At 54.9% G+C, this 12,791-nt stretch overlaps 1 protein-coding gene across 3 annotated transcripts; it reads right to left on the bottom strand.

Annotated features, from left to right (window-relative positions):
* Positions 1 to 1,475: 1,475 nt before the first annotated feature.
* On the bottom strand, positions 1,476 to 11,077 carry LOC146425828 (uncharacterized). 3 transcript variants are annotated; one of them, XR_014846354.1, is made up of 5 exons: positions 10,095 to 11,077; positions 7,100 to 7,157; positions 5,395 to 5,475; positions 1,726 to 3,158; positions 1,476 to 1,564 (listed from the first exon to the last, which is right to left on the bottom strand). XR_014846354.1 is itself a non-coding variant. In XM_085041238.1 (4 exons), exons 3-4 carry the CDS (start codon positions 5,468 to 5,470, stop codon positions 2,479 to 2,481), a joined length of 756 nt encoding a protein of 251 aa, XP_084897364.1. In that variant the 5' UTR covers positions 5,471 to 5,475; positions 7,100 to 7,157; positions 10,095 to 11,077; the 3' UTR covers positions 1,598 to 2,478. The 3 variants fall into 3 exon arrangements, 1 of the variants encoding a protein (XP_084897364.1); XR_014846355.1 differs by lacking the exon at positions 1,476 to 1,564 and having other exon boundaries at positions 1,598 to 2,200; positions 2,279 to 3,158; XM_085041238.1 differs by lacking the exon at positions 1,476 to 1,564 and having other exon boundaries at positions 1,598 to 3,158.
* Between the last annotated feature and the right edge of the window lie 1,714 nt (positions 11,078 to 12,791).

Below are 12,791 nucleotides of genomic sequence, written 5' to 3'. Positions count from 1 at the left end.
GAGGGACACCGGGGTGGCACCGGGGGGGGTTTGGGGACATCAGCTCAGTGTCACTCTGTCCTGTGTGTCACCAAGCCTGGTGGCACCATGTCCTGGCTCTGTCCCTGTCTGGGTGTCCCAAAGTGTCCCCAGCTGGGTGGCACTGTGTCCCCTGGCTGTGGCACTGTCCCTCTGTCCCCAGCTGTGTCACCATGTCCCCATGCCCGTGCCACAGTCCCTGTGTCCCCCGTGTCACCTGGCAGGGTGTCCCACTGTCCCTGTGTCCCCTGGCATGGTGGCACTGTGTCCTGCCCATGGCAATGTCCCCTGTGTCCCCCACAGGGTGTCCCACTGTCCCCAATTCCCCTGGCATGGTGGCACCACGTCCTGCCCATGGCACTGTCCCCGTGTCCCCTGGCACGATGGCACTGTGTCCCACTGTCCCCGTGTCCCCCACAGGGTGTCCCACTGTCCCCATGTCCCTTCAGGGCACAAGGAATGGGTGGTGGCTTTGTCACCGCTGGTCCCGTGTGCCACCAGGGCAGTGTCCCACTGTCCCCACATGCCAGTGCTGCTGTCCCCATGTCCCCTCAGGGCACGGAGAGCGGCGGTGTCCCATTGTCCCCGTGTCCCTTCAGGGCACGAAGAGCAGGCAGTGTCCCCAGCAGTGCCAGGGCAATGTCACCATGTCCCTTCTGGGCACCAAGAGTGGGTGATGTCCATTGTCCAAGTGTCCCAGTGCCACTGTCCCCATGTCCCCTAGGGCACAAAGATGGGTGGTGCCAGGACAGTGTCCCACATCCCGGTGCCACTGTCCCAATGTCCCTTCTGGGCACGAAGGCAGGCGATGTCCATGGTCCATGTGCCCCAATGCCACTGTCCCCTCATGGCACGAAGAGCAGGCAGTGTCCCCATGTCCCTTCTGGGCACAAAGGCAGGCGATGTCCATTGTCCATGTGCTCCGATGTCACTGTCTCCACATTGTCCCCAAGGGCACGAAGGCAGGCGATGTCCATGGTCCATGTGCTCCGATGTCACTGTCCCCTCATTGTCCCCTCATGGCACGAAGAGCAGGCGGTGCTGGGCAGTGTCCCATGGTCCCTGTGCCCTGGTGGCACTGTCCCCAGATTGTCCCCAAGGGCATGAAGAGCAGGTGATGTCCGGAGCAGTGACACTGTCCCAATGTCCCCTAGAGCATGAAGAGCAGGCAATGTCCATGGTCCATGTGCCACAATGCCACTGTCCCCACATTGTCCCCTCGTGGCATGAAGAGCAGAGGTGTCCCCAGCGATGCCAGGGCAGTGTGCCACGGTCCCTGTGCCCTGGTGGCACTGTCCCATTGTCCCCTCATGGCATGAAGAGCAGGTGGTGGCCACAGCAGTGCCAGGGCAGTGTCCCATGGTCCCTGTGCCCCAAAGCCACTGTCCCCATGTCCCCTAGGGCACAAACAGCAAGCAATGTCTGTGGCAGTGCCAGGGCAGTGTCCCATGGTCCCTGTGCCCCAGTGCCACTGTCCCCACATTGTCCCCTCACTGTACAAAGAGTGGCCAATGCCAGGGCAGTGTCACCATCCCCGGTGTCCCCACTGTCACCATGTCCCTCAGGACACAGAGTGGCCAATGCCAGGCCAATGCCCCACGGTCCCAGTGCCACCGTCCCCACTGTCCCCACATTGTCCTCTCGCTGTACGAAGAGTGGCCAATGCCAGGGCAGTGCCCCACGGTCCCTGTGCCCCAGCAATGCCACTGTCCCCATGTCCCTTAGGACACGAACAGTGGCTGATGCCAGGGCAGTGTCCCACAGTGCCAAGGCAGTATCCCACAGTGCCAGGGCAGTGTCCCACTGTCCCCAGGTGCCACTGTCCCCTGTCCCTTAGGACACGAAGAGCGGCCGATGCCAGGGCAGTGTCCCACAGTGCCAGGACAGTGTCCCACAGTGCCAGTGCCACCATCCCCGCTGTCCCCTGTCCCTTAGGACACGAAGAGCGGCCGGTGCCAGGGCAGTGTCCCACAGTCCCAGGACAGTGTCCCACAGTGCCAGGACAGCGTCCCACAGTCCCAGTGCCACCATCCCCCTGTCCCTTAGGACACGAAGAGCGGCCGGTGCCAGGTCAGTGTCCCACAGTCCCAGTGCCACCATCCCCGCTGTCCCCTGTCCCTTAGGACACGAAGAGTGGCCGATGCCAGGGCAGTGTCCCACAGTCCCAGTGCCACCATCCCTGCTGTCCCATGTCCCTTAGGACACGAAGAGCGGCCGGTGCCAGGTCAGTGTCCCACAGTCCCAGTGCCACCATCCCCACTGTCCCCTGTCCCTTAGGACACAAACAGCAGCCAATGCCAGTGCCATGTCCCACAGTGCCAGGACAGTGTCCCACAGTCCCAGTGCCACCATCCCCATGTCCCCTGTCCCTTAGGACACGAAGAGCGGCCGGTGCCAGGGCAGTGTCCCACAGTGCCAGGGCAGTGTCCCACAGTCCCAGTGCCACTGTCCCCATGTCCCTTAGGACACGAAGAGCGGCCGGTGCCCCCTGCGGTGCCTCCTCAGCGCGGCGCTCCGCGCGAAGCTCTCCCCGCACTCCACGCAGATCAGCGGCTCCTGCCCCTCCTGCCCCGCCGGCCCCTCGCCCTCCACCCTGCGCCCCTTGCCCACCCTGCCAGCCCCCCGGGGGTGCCCGCAGCGCCCGCCGCCCGCCGCGGCTCCATCGTGGGTGCGCTGGTGCTTGATGAGGTTCTTGCTCTGCGTGAAGCTCTTGCCGCACTCGGCGCAGCCGTAGGGCCGCTCGCCGGTGTGGATGCGCTGGTGCTGGATGAGGTTGGAGCTCCACGAGAAGCTCTTGCCGCAGTGGCCGCAGCGGTACGGCTTCTCGCCGGTGTGTGTCCGGCGGTGCTGCACCAGGTGCGAGTTCTGCGAGAAGCTCTTGCCGCACTCGCCGCAGGTGCTCGGCCGCTCGCCCGTGTGGGTGCGCTGGTGCCGCAGCAGCTTGGACCAGTGCGAGAAGCTCTTGCCGCACTCGTTGCAGATGAAGGGGCGGCCGCGCGGCGCCGAGGGCTCGGCAGGCGGGTTTGGGGTGGGGTTTGGGGTGCCGCGGGGGGATGTGGGGCCGTGAGGGATCACCGTGCGGATGATGTCGGCCGGGAGGAGATCCGAGTCGCCGTCGTCGCTCACCACGCCGTCCTCGGCTGGGGAATGGAGGGGGTGAGGAGAGGAGAGGGAGAAATGGGGTGAGGAGAGGGGAACAGGGTGAGGTGAGAGGGGAAATGGGGTGAGGAGAGTGGAAATGGGGTGAGGAGAGGGGATTGGGGTGAGGTGAGAGGATTGGGGTGAGGTGAGGGGATTGGGGTGAGGGAGGGATTGGGGTGAGATGAGGAAATAGGGTGAGGAGAGGAGAGGGGATGAGAGGAGGGTGAGGATTGGGGTGAGGAGAGGGATTGGGGTGAGGGGATTGGGGTGAGGAGAGGGGATTGGGGTGAGGAGAGGGATTGGGGGTGAGGGATTGGGGGATTGGGGTGAGGTGAGGGGATTGGGGTGAGGAGAGGGATTGGGGTGAGGAGAGGGATTGGGGTGAGGAGAGGGAAATGGGATGAGGTGAGAGGGAAATGGGGTGAGGAGAGGGATTGGGGTGAGGAGAGGAGAAATGGGGTGAGGAGAGGGATTGGGGTGAGGAGAGGGGAATGGGGTGAGGAGGGGATTGGGGTGAGGAGATGAGGAAATGGGGTGAGGTGAGAGGGAAATGGGGTGAGGAGAGGGGAAATGGGGTGAGGTGAGGGGATTAGGGTGAGGTGAGGGGAAATGGGGTGAGGAGAGGGATTGGGGTGAGGAGAGGAGAAATGGGGTGAGGAGATGAGGAAATGGGGTGAGGTGAGAGGGAAATGGGGTGAGGAGAGGGGAAATGGGGTGAGGTGAGGGGATTAGGGTGAGGTGAGGGGAAATGGGGTGAGGAGAGGGAAATGGGGTGAGGAGAGGTGAGGGGATTGGGGTGAGGTGAGGGGATTGGGGTGAGGAGATGAGGAAATGGGGTGAGGTGAGGGGATTGGGGTGAGGAGAGGGATTGGGGTGAGGAGAGGGGATTGGGGTGAGGTGAGTGGGGTGAGGTGAGGAGGGGATTGGGGTGAGGAGAGGGGGAAATGGGGTGAGGTGAGAGAGAAATGGGGTGAGGAGAGGTGATTGGGGTGAGGAGAGGGGATTGGGGTGAGGAGATGAGGAAATGGGGTGAGGAGAGGGAAATGGGGTGAGGAGAGGAGGGGGAAATGGGGTGAGGAGAGGGGATTGGGGTGAGGAGAGGGGATTGGGGTGAGGGGATTGGGGTGAGGTGAGGGGAAATGGGGTGAGGTGAGAGGGATTGGGGTGAGGAGAGGTGAGGGAGAAATGGGGTGAGGAGAGGGGATTGGGGTGAGGAGAGGGGAAATGGGGTGAGGAGAGGGGATTGGGGTGGGAGACCAAGTGAGGGCTGGTTGTACCCTAAAAGGGGTTGGACCCCAACCCCAGTGCTCATTGTACCCTAAAAGGGGATGGGAACCCCAAGCCAGGTGCTCACTGTACCCTAAAAGGGACAAGGACCCCAACCCCAAATGTTCCTTATACTCTAAAAGGGGATGGGACCCCAACTGAGTGCTCATTGTACCCGAAAAGGGGATGGACCCCGACCCCAGTGCTCAGTGTGATCCCAAAAAGGGGTTGGACACCCAATTTAAGTGTTCACTGTACCCTAAAAGGGGTTGGGATCCCAAGCCATGTGCTCGTTGTGACCCTAAAAGGGGTTGGACCCCAACCTGAGTCCTTGTTGTGATCCCAAAAAGGGGTTGGACCCCACCCCAAATGTTTGTTGTGACCCTAAAAGGAGATGGGACCCCAACCTGGGTGCTTGTTGTGACCCTAAAAGGGGTTGGACCCCAAGCCAGGTACTCTTTGTGACCCAAAAGGGGCTGGGAGTTTACCCCAAATGTTCCTTGTACCCTAAAAGGGGATGGACCCCAACCCCAGTGCTCAGTGTGACCTTAAAAGGGGCTGGGACCCCTCCCCAAATGCTCTGTGTGACCCCAAAAGGGTCTGCACCCACCCCAGGGGTGTCTTGAGCCCCCCAAATCCCCCACACCCCATTTTTGGGGTCACCCAAAGCCCCCATACCCCATTTTTGGGTCACCTGGAACCTCCCATACCCCATTTTTGGGGTCACCCAAATCCCCCCTACCCCATTTTTGGTGTCACCTGAAGCCCCCAAATCCCACATACCCCATTTTTGGGGTCACCCAAATCCCCCACACCCCATTTCTGGGGTCACCCAAAGCCCCCCAAGCCCATTTTTAGGGTCACCTGGAGCCCCCAGATCCCCCATACCCCATTTTTGGGGTCACCCAGATCCCCCACACCCCATTTTGGGGTCACCCCGAGCCCCCCAGGCCCGTTTTGGGGTCTCACCGATGAAGACCCTCCTGACCATATCCCCCTCGTCCGAATCCTGCAGCTCCACCACGTCTGGCTCCTCCTGCTCCATGGGCTCTGCGGGGTTTGTGGGGTCAGGGGGGCCTGAGCACCCCAAAACCACCCCAAAACCACCCCAGGAGTGTCCTGAGCACCCCAAAATCACCCCAAAACCACCCCAGGGGTGTCTGTGGGGTCAGGGGGGTCCTGAGCACCCCAAAACCACCCCAAAACCACCCCAGGGAGGTCCTGAGCACCCCAAAACCACCCCAGAGGGGTTCTGAGCGCCCCAAAACCCCCCCAAAACCACCCCAGAGGGGTTTGTGGGGTCAGGGGAGTCCTGAGCACCCCAAAACCACCCCAAAGCCACCCCAGGGGTGTCCTGAGCACCCCAAAACCACCCCAGGGGGGTTTGTGGGGTCAGGGGGGCCTGAGCACCCCAAAACCACCCCAAAACCACCCCAGGGGGGTTTGTGGGGTCAGAGGGGCCTGAGCACCCCAAAACAACCCCAGGGGGGTCCTGAGCACCCCAAAAACACCCCAACATCACCCCATGGGTGTCCTGAGCACCCCAAAACCACCCCAAAACCATCCCAGAGGGGTTTGTGGGGTCAGGGGGGCCTGAGCATCCCAAAACCACCCCAGGGGTGTCTGTGGGGTCAGGGGGGTCCTGAGCACCCCAAAACCACCCCAGAGGGGTTCTGAGCACCCCAAAACCACCCCAAAAACCCCTCAGGGTGCAGAAATCACCCCAGGAGGGTCCTGAGCACCCCAAACCCCTCTGTGCACCACCAAATTTTCCTCTTCCCCCAAATCCCTCTGTGTGATCCCAAATTTCCCTTTTTCCCTAAACCCCTCTGTGCACCAAATTTTCCTTTTCCCCCAAATACCTTTGTGTGACCCCAAACCCCTCTGTGCCAAATTTTTCAAAGTCCTTTTCACCAAATCCCTTTGTGTGCCCCAAATTTTCCTTTTTCTCCAAACCCCTCTGTGTTCCCCCAAATTCTCCTTTTCCCCCCAAATCCATGTTCCCCCAAATTTTCCTTCTTCCCCAAATCCCTTTGTGTGACCCCAAACCCCTCTGTGCCAAATTCTCCAAATTTTCCTTTCCCCCTAAATCCCTTTGTGCCCCAAATTTTCCTTTTCCCCCCCAAATCACTCTGTGTGATCCCAAATTTTCCTTTTTCCCCAAATCCCTCTGTGTTTCCCCCAAATTTTCCTTCTTCCCCAAATCCCTTTGTGTGACCCCAAACCCCTCTGTGCCAAATTCTCCAAATTTTCCTTTTTCCCCAAATCCCTCTGTGTGATCCCAAATTTTCCTTTTCTCCAAAATCCTTCTATGCCCCAAATTTTCCTTTTTTCCCCCAAATTCCCTTTCTGTGTAACCCCAAACACCTCTGTGCCCCAAATTTTCCTTTTCCCCTAAATCCCTTTCTGTGACCCCAATTTTTCCTTTTTCCCCAAATCCCTCTTTGTTCCCCCAAATTTTCCTTCTTCCCCAAACCCCTCTGTGCCCCAAATTTTCCTTTTCTCCAAAACCCCTCTTTGCCCCAAATTTTCCTTTTCTCCAAAATCCCTTTGCCTCAAATTTTCCTTTTTCCCCCCAAATTCCCTTTCTGTGTAACCCCAAATCCCTCTGTGTGACCCCAAATTTTCCTTTTTCCCCCCAAAATCCCTTTGTGTGACCCCAAAATCCCCTCACCTGCTCTTTTGGGGTTCTCAGGGGGTCCTGCAGCTGCTCCAAACTCAGACCCCAAAATCTGGGGGGGAAAAGGGAGAAATCACACCCAGAACTCCCCAAAATCACCCCAAAATGTCCCCAAATCACCCCAAATTGCCCAAAAATGTCCCCAAAATCACCCCAAATCGCCCAAAAATCACCCCAAATCATCCCAAAATACCCCAAAATCAACCCAAAATACCCCAAAATCAACCCAAATCACTCCAAATTACCCCAAAATCATCCCAAATTGCCCCAAATTCACCTCAAATCACCCCAAAATCACCCTTAATTGCCCCAAAATCACCCCAAATCACCTCCAGCCCTCCTGACTTTTATCCCCTCCCCATTTAATTTTGGAGCACAAAGGAAATAAATCCAAAATTCCATCCCCTCATCCCAAATCCAACATTGGGGTTATCCTGAATTTCTTGGGGAATCTCCCAAATTTTTTGGGGTCTCTCTGCTTTTTCCCTTCCCCTTTTCTCCCCAAAATCGCCGTTTCTTCCACCCCAAATCCATCTCCTTCCTCATCCCAAATCCAACATTGGGGTTTTCCCAAATTTCTCAGGGAATCTCCCAGATTTTTTTTTGGGGATCTCCCTGCTTTTTCCCCTCCCATTCCAATCCCAAATCGGTGCCTCATTTCCACCCCAGACCCAAATCCATCACCTCCCCCATCCCAAATCCAACATCATGGTTATCCCAGATTTTGTGGGGAATCTCCCAAATATTTTTTTGGGATCTCCTCGCTTTTTCCCTCCCTTTCCCCCCAAAATCGGCGCCTCCCCCATCCCAAAACCATCATTGCCATCACCTCCCCCATCCCAAATCCAACATCCCGCTTATCCCAAATTTCTCGGGGAATCTCCCAAATTTTTTGGGGAATCTCCCAAATTTTTGGAGGTATCTCCCCGCTTTTTCCCCACTCCTTTCCCCCCTTCCCAATCCCAAAATCGCCGCCTCTCTCCCCCAAAATCCACCATCGCCATCGCCTCCCCCATCCCAAATCCAACATCCTGCTTATCCCAAATTTTGTGGGGAATCTCCCAAATTTTGTGGGAAAATCTCCCAAATTTTTTGGGGTCTCTCCCCGCTCTTCCCCTCTCGTTTCCCCCCAAAATCGCCGTTTCTTCCACCCCAAATCCATCATCGCCATCTCCTCCCCCATCCCAAATCCAACATCCCGCTTATCCCAAATTTCTCGGGGAATCTCCCAAATTTTTTGGGGGGAATCTCCCCGGTTTTTCCCCTCCCCTTTCCCCCTTTCCCAATCCCAAAATCGCCGTTTCTTCCACCCCAAATCCACCATCGCCATCTCCTCCCCCATCCCAAATCCAACATCCCGCTTATCCCAAATTTCTTGGGGAATCTCCCAAATTTTTTTGGGGTATCTCCGCTTTTTCCCTTCCCCTTTTCTCCCCAAAATCGGCGTTTCTTCCACCCCAAATCCATCTCCTTCCTCATCCCAAATCCAACATCCCGGTTACCCCGAATTTTGTGGGGAATCTCCCAAATTTTTTGGGGAATCTCCCAAATTTTTTGGGGTATCTCCGGTCTCTCCCCTCCCATTTCCCCCCCAAAATCGGCGCCTCATTTCCCCCAAATCCATCACCTCCCCCATCCCAAATCCAACATCCCAGTTATTCCAAATTTCTTGGGGATTTCCCAAATTTTTTGGGGTCTCTCTGCTCTCCTTTCCCTCCCCCAAAATCGCCGTTTCTTCCACCCCAAATCCATCACCACCATCGCCTCCCTCATCCCAAATCCAACATCGTGGTTATCCCAGATTTCTCGGGGAATCTCCCAAATTTTTTGGGGAATCTCCCAAATTTTTTGGGGAATCTCCCAAATTTTTTGGAGGGATCTCCCCGCTTTTTCCCCACTCCTTTCCCCCCTTCCCAATCCCAAAATCGCCGCCTCTCTCCCCCAAAATCCATCATCGCCATCGCCTCCCCCATCCCAAATCCAACATCCCGCTTATCCCAAATTTTGTGGGAAAATCTCCCAAATTTTTTGGGGTCTCTCCCCGCTCTTCCCCTCTCGTTTCCCCCCCAAAATCGCCGTTTCTTCCACCCCAAATCCACCATCGCCATCGCCTCCCCCATCCCAAATCCAACATCCCGCTTATCCCAAATTTCTCGGGGAATCTCCCAAATTTTCTGGGGGGATCTCCCCGGTTTTTCCCCTCCCCTTTCCCCCCTTTCCAATCCCAAAATCGCTGTTTCTTCCACCCCAAATCCATCTCCTCCCCCATCCCAAATCCAACATCCCGGTTATCCCAAATTTTTTGTGGAATCTCCCAAATATTTTTTTGGGATCTCCTGGCTTTTTCCCCCTCCCCTTTTCTCCCCAAAATCGCCGTTTCTTCCACCCCAAATCCATCATCGCCATCACCTCCCCCATCCCAAATCCAACATCCCGCTTATCCCAAATTTTTTGGGAAATCTCCCAAATTTTTTTGGGGTCTCTCCCCGGTTTTTCCCCTCCCCTTTCCCCCCTTCCCAATCCCAAAATCGCTGTTTCTTCCACCCCAAATCCATCTCCTCCCCCATCCCAAATCCAACATCCCGGTTATCCCAAATATTTTTGGGAATCTCCCAAATATTTTTTGGGGTCTCTCCCCTTTTTCCCCTCCCCTTTTCTCCCCAAAATCGCCGTTTCTTCCACCCCAAATCCACCATCGCCATCACCTCCCCCATCCCAAATCCAACATCCCGCTTATCCCAAATTTCCCGGGGAATCTCCCAAATATTTTTTGGGGTCTCTCCCCTTTTTCCCCTCCCCTTTTCTCCCCAAAATCGCCGTTTCTTCCACCCCAAATCCACCATCGCCATCTCCTCCCCCATCCCAAATCCAACACCGCGGTTATCCCAAATTTTTTTGGAAATCTCCCAAATTTTTTTGGGGTCTCTCCCCGGTTTTTCCCCTCCCCCTCCCCCTCCCCACCTCCCCTCCCCCCTCGCCCCCCCCTCACCTTGCCGCTCCGCTTTTCCCGCCGCCGATTTTTGGGGTCCGGGGCTGATTTTTGGGGCGTTTTTTGGGGTTTTTTTGGGGGTGAGGCGGGCGCGGGGCCGAAAACAGGAAGGTCCCGTCATCCCATTCCCCCCGCCGGATGCGGCGCTGGGAAAAAAGCGGGGAAAAAACGCCTGGAAAAAAAAAACGGGGGAAAAAAACCAGGAAAAAATCGGGATTTTGGGGTTTTTGGAAACCCTCAGGGTGGGGAAAAAAGGGGGGTTGTTAGGGGATGTTGGATTTGTTGGGTTTTAGGGAGGGTTTGTGGGATTTCGCGGATTTTTTTGGGGTTTTTTATTGTTATTTTTGGAATAAAAGGGGGTTTTCCTGGCGGGAAATGGGATTTTTTAGGGGGGAAATTGGGGTTTTGGGGTGGGGGAAGGAGAGGGAAACCCCAAAAAAATATTTTTCCCCCCTCCTTCCTGCTTTGTGTAACGGCGGCGACGTTGTTTCCTTTTCCACTCCCCCCGGGAATTAAAAATGGTTGGAATTACGCAACGAGGGCGGAGGGAACCCGGAATGGCGGGATTGGGGTTTGGGGTGGCCGAAAAAATCCCAAAAAAATCCCTAAATGTGGGATTGTGACCCCAATTCTCTCCCGGAGGGTTTTATTGGGGTTTTTCCTGCCCTCCCGACGAGTTCAATTGGAAATAATTTGAATTATAAAGCGAGGAATTGAGGAATTCTGGGATAACGGGATTGTGGGAACGGCGGGATTGGGGTTTGGGGTGTCCTAAAAAATCCCAAAAAATCCCTAAAACTCTCATTTTCACCCCAATCCTCTCCCGGAGGGTTTTATTGGGGTTTTTCCTGCCCTCCCGACGCGTTTAATTGGAAATAATTTGAATTACAAAGCGAGGAATTGAGGAATTCTGGGATAACGGGATTGTGGGAACGGCGGGATTGGGGTTTGGGGTGTCCTAAAAAATCCCAAAAAATCCCTAAAATTCTGATTATCACCCCAATCCTCTCCCGGAGGGTTTTATTGGGGTTTTTCCTGCCCTCCCGACGAGTTTAATTGGAAATAATTTGAATTACAAAGCGAGGAATTGTGGAATTCTGGGATAACGGGATTGTGGGAACGGCGGGATTGGGGTTTGGGGTGTCCCAAAAAATCCCAAAAAATCCCTAAATATGGGATTGTGACCCCATTCCCACCCCGGAGGGTTTTATTGGGGTTTTATTTCCTCCCTGCCCCGCTTTGAATTAAAAATAATTTGAATTACAAAAGGAGGAATTGCAGAAATCTGAGATAATGGGATTGTGGGGTAGGGGGATTGGGGTTTGGGGTGTTCCCTGAATTCCCTAAATCCCTGATTGACCCCCAAAATCCCTGAATTCCTCACAAAATGTGAGTTTTATTGAGGCTTTTCCTGCCCCCGCTTCTCCCAGGAATTAAAAATGGAATTACAAAAGGAGGAATTGTGGGATTTTGGGATAACGGGATTGTGGGGTAGCGGGATTGGGGTTTGGGATGTCCCAAAAAATCCCTAAATCCCTGATTGACCCCCAAAATCCCTCATTTCTCCCCTCCTGGGGTTTTTTTTGGGGCATTTCCTGCCCTCCAGCAATTAAAAATGGTTTCATTTTTAAATTAAAAATTAAAGATTGAGGAATTTCGGGATCAGGAAACAATAGGATTGAGGTTTTGGGGTTCCTCCTGGGATTTTTTTGGGGGATTCCAAACTGTGAACTCTCCACGATATTCGGGGAGGTTTTCCTGTCCCAAATTAAAAATGGTTGGAATTGTGCAGCCAGGCCAGAGATTTAGTAGGATTTTAGTAGGATTTTGGGAGATTTTGGGATTTTGGCATCGTGGGATAGGATCAGGATGATCCCAATGTCCCCATCAGTGTCCCCAAATTAAAAGTGTTTGGAATTACACAGCCAGGCCGGAGATTTAGTAGGATTTTGGGATTTTGGGATTGTGGAATAGCACCAGGATCATCCCAATGTCCCCATCAGTGTCCCCAAATTAAAAGTGGTTGGAATTATGGAGCCAGGCCAGTGATTTAGCAGGATTTTGGGATCGTGGAATGGCACCAGGATCATCCCAATGTCCCCATCAGTGTCCCCAGATTATAAATGGTTGGAATTACGCAGCCAGGCCAGAGAGTTTGGGATTTTGGGGCCATGGAATGGCAGGATTGGGATCATCCTAATGTCCCCATCAGTGTCCCCATATTAAAAGTGGTTGGAATTACACAGCCAGGCCAGAGATTTAGCAGGATTTAGGGATTTTGGGATCATGGGATGGCAGGATTTGGATCATCCTAATGTCCCCATCGGTGTCCCCAAATTAAAAATGATTAGAATTACGCAGCCAGGCCGGAGATTTAGTGGTATTTTGGGATTTTGGGATCGTGGAATGGCAGGATTAGGATCATCCCAATGTCCCAATCAGTGTCCTCATCCCAATTTCCCTGTCCCCATCAGTGTCCCTGTCCCAATTTCCCTGTCCCCATCCTGGTGTCCCCATCCCAATTTCCTTGTCTCCATCAGTGTCCCTGTCCCAATTTCCCTGTCCCCATCCTGGTGTCCCCATGCCCATCCAGGTGGCTCTTTTCCCCCTCACATTTCCCATCCTTTCCCCCTCACATTTCCCTGTTTTCTCTCTCCCTTTTCCTGCCCTTTTTTCTCTCATTTCCCCACCCTTTCA

The sequence above is a fragment of the Lichenostomus cassidix genome, chromosome 29 (genome assembly GCF_008360975.1).
Source record: "Lichenostomus cassidix isolate B80296 chromosome 29, HeHo_3.0, whole genome shotgun sequence".
NCBI classification, from domain to species: Eukaryota; Metazoa; Chordata; class Aves; order Passeriformes; family Meliphagidae; genus Lichenostomus; species Lichenostomus cassidix.
Note: the sequence above shows the minus strand (reverse complement) of the source record. Positions and strands in the feature narration are given on the sequence as shown.

Excerpts from the sequence above, each read along its gene's own strand:
- LOC146425828 (XM_085041238.1), bottom strand. The coding sequence starts at position 5,470 with ATGGAGCAGGAGGAGCCAGACGTGGTGGAGCTGCAGGATTCGGACGAG. Across the intron at positions 3,159-5,394 it reads GGTCAGGAGGGTCTTCATCG|CCGAGGACGGCGTGGTGAGC; the intron begins GTGAGACCCCAA and ends TCCATTCCCCAG.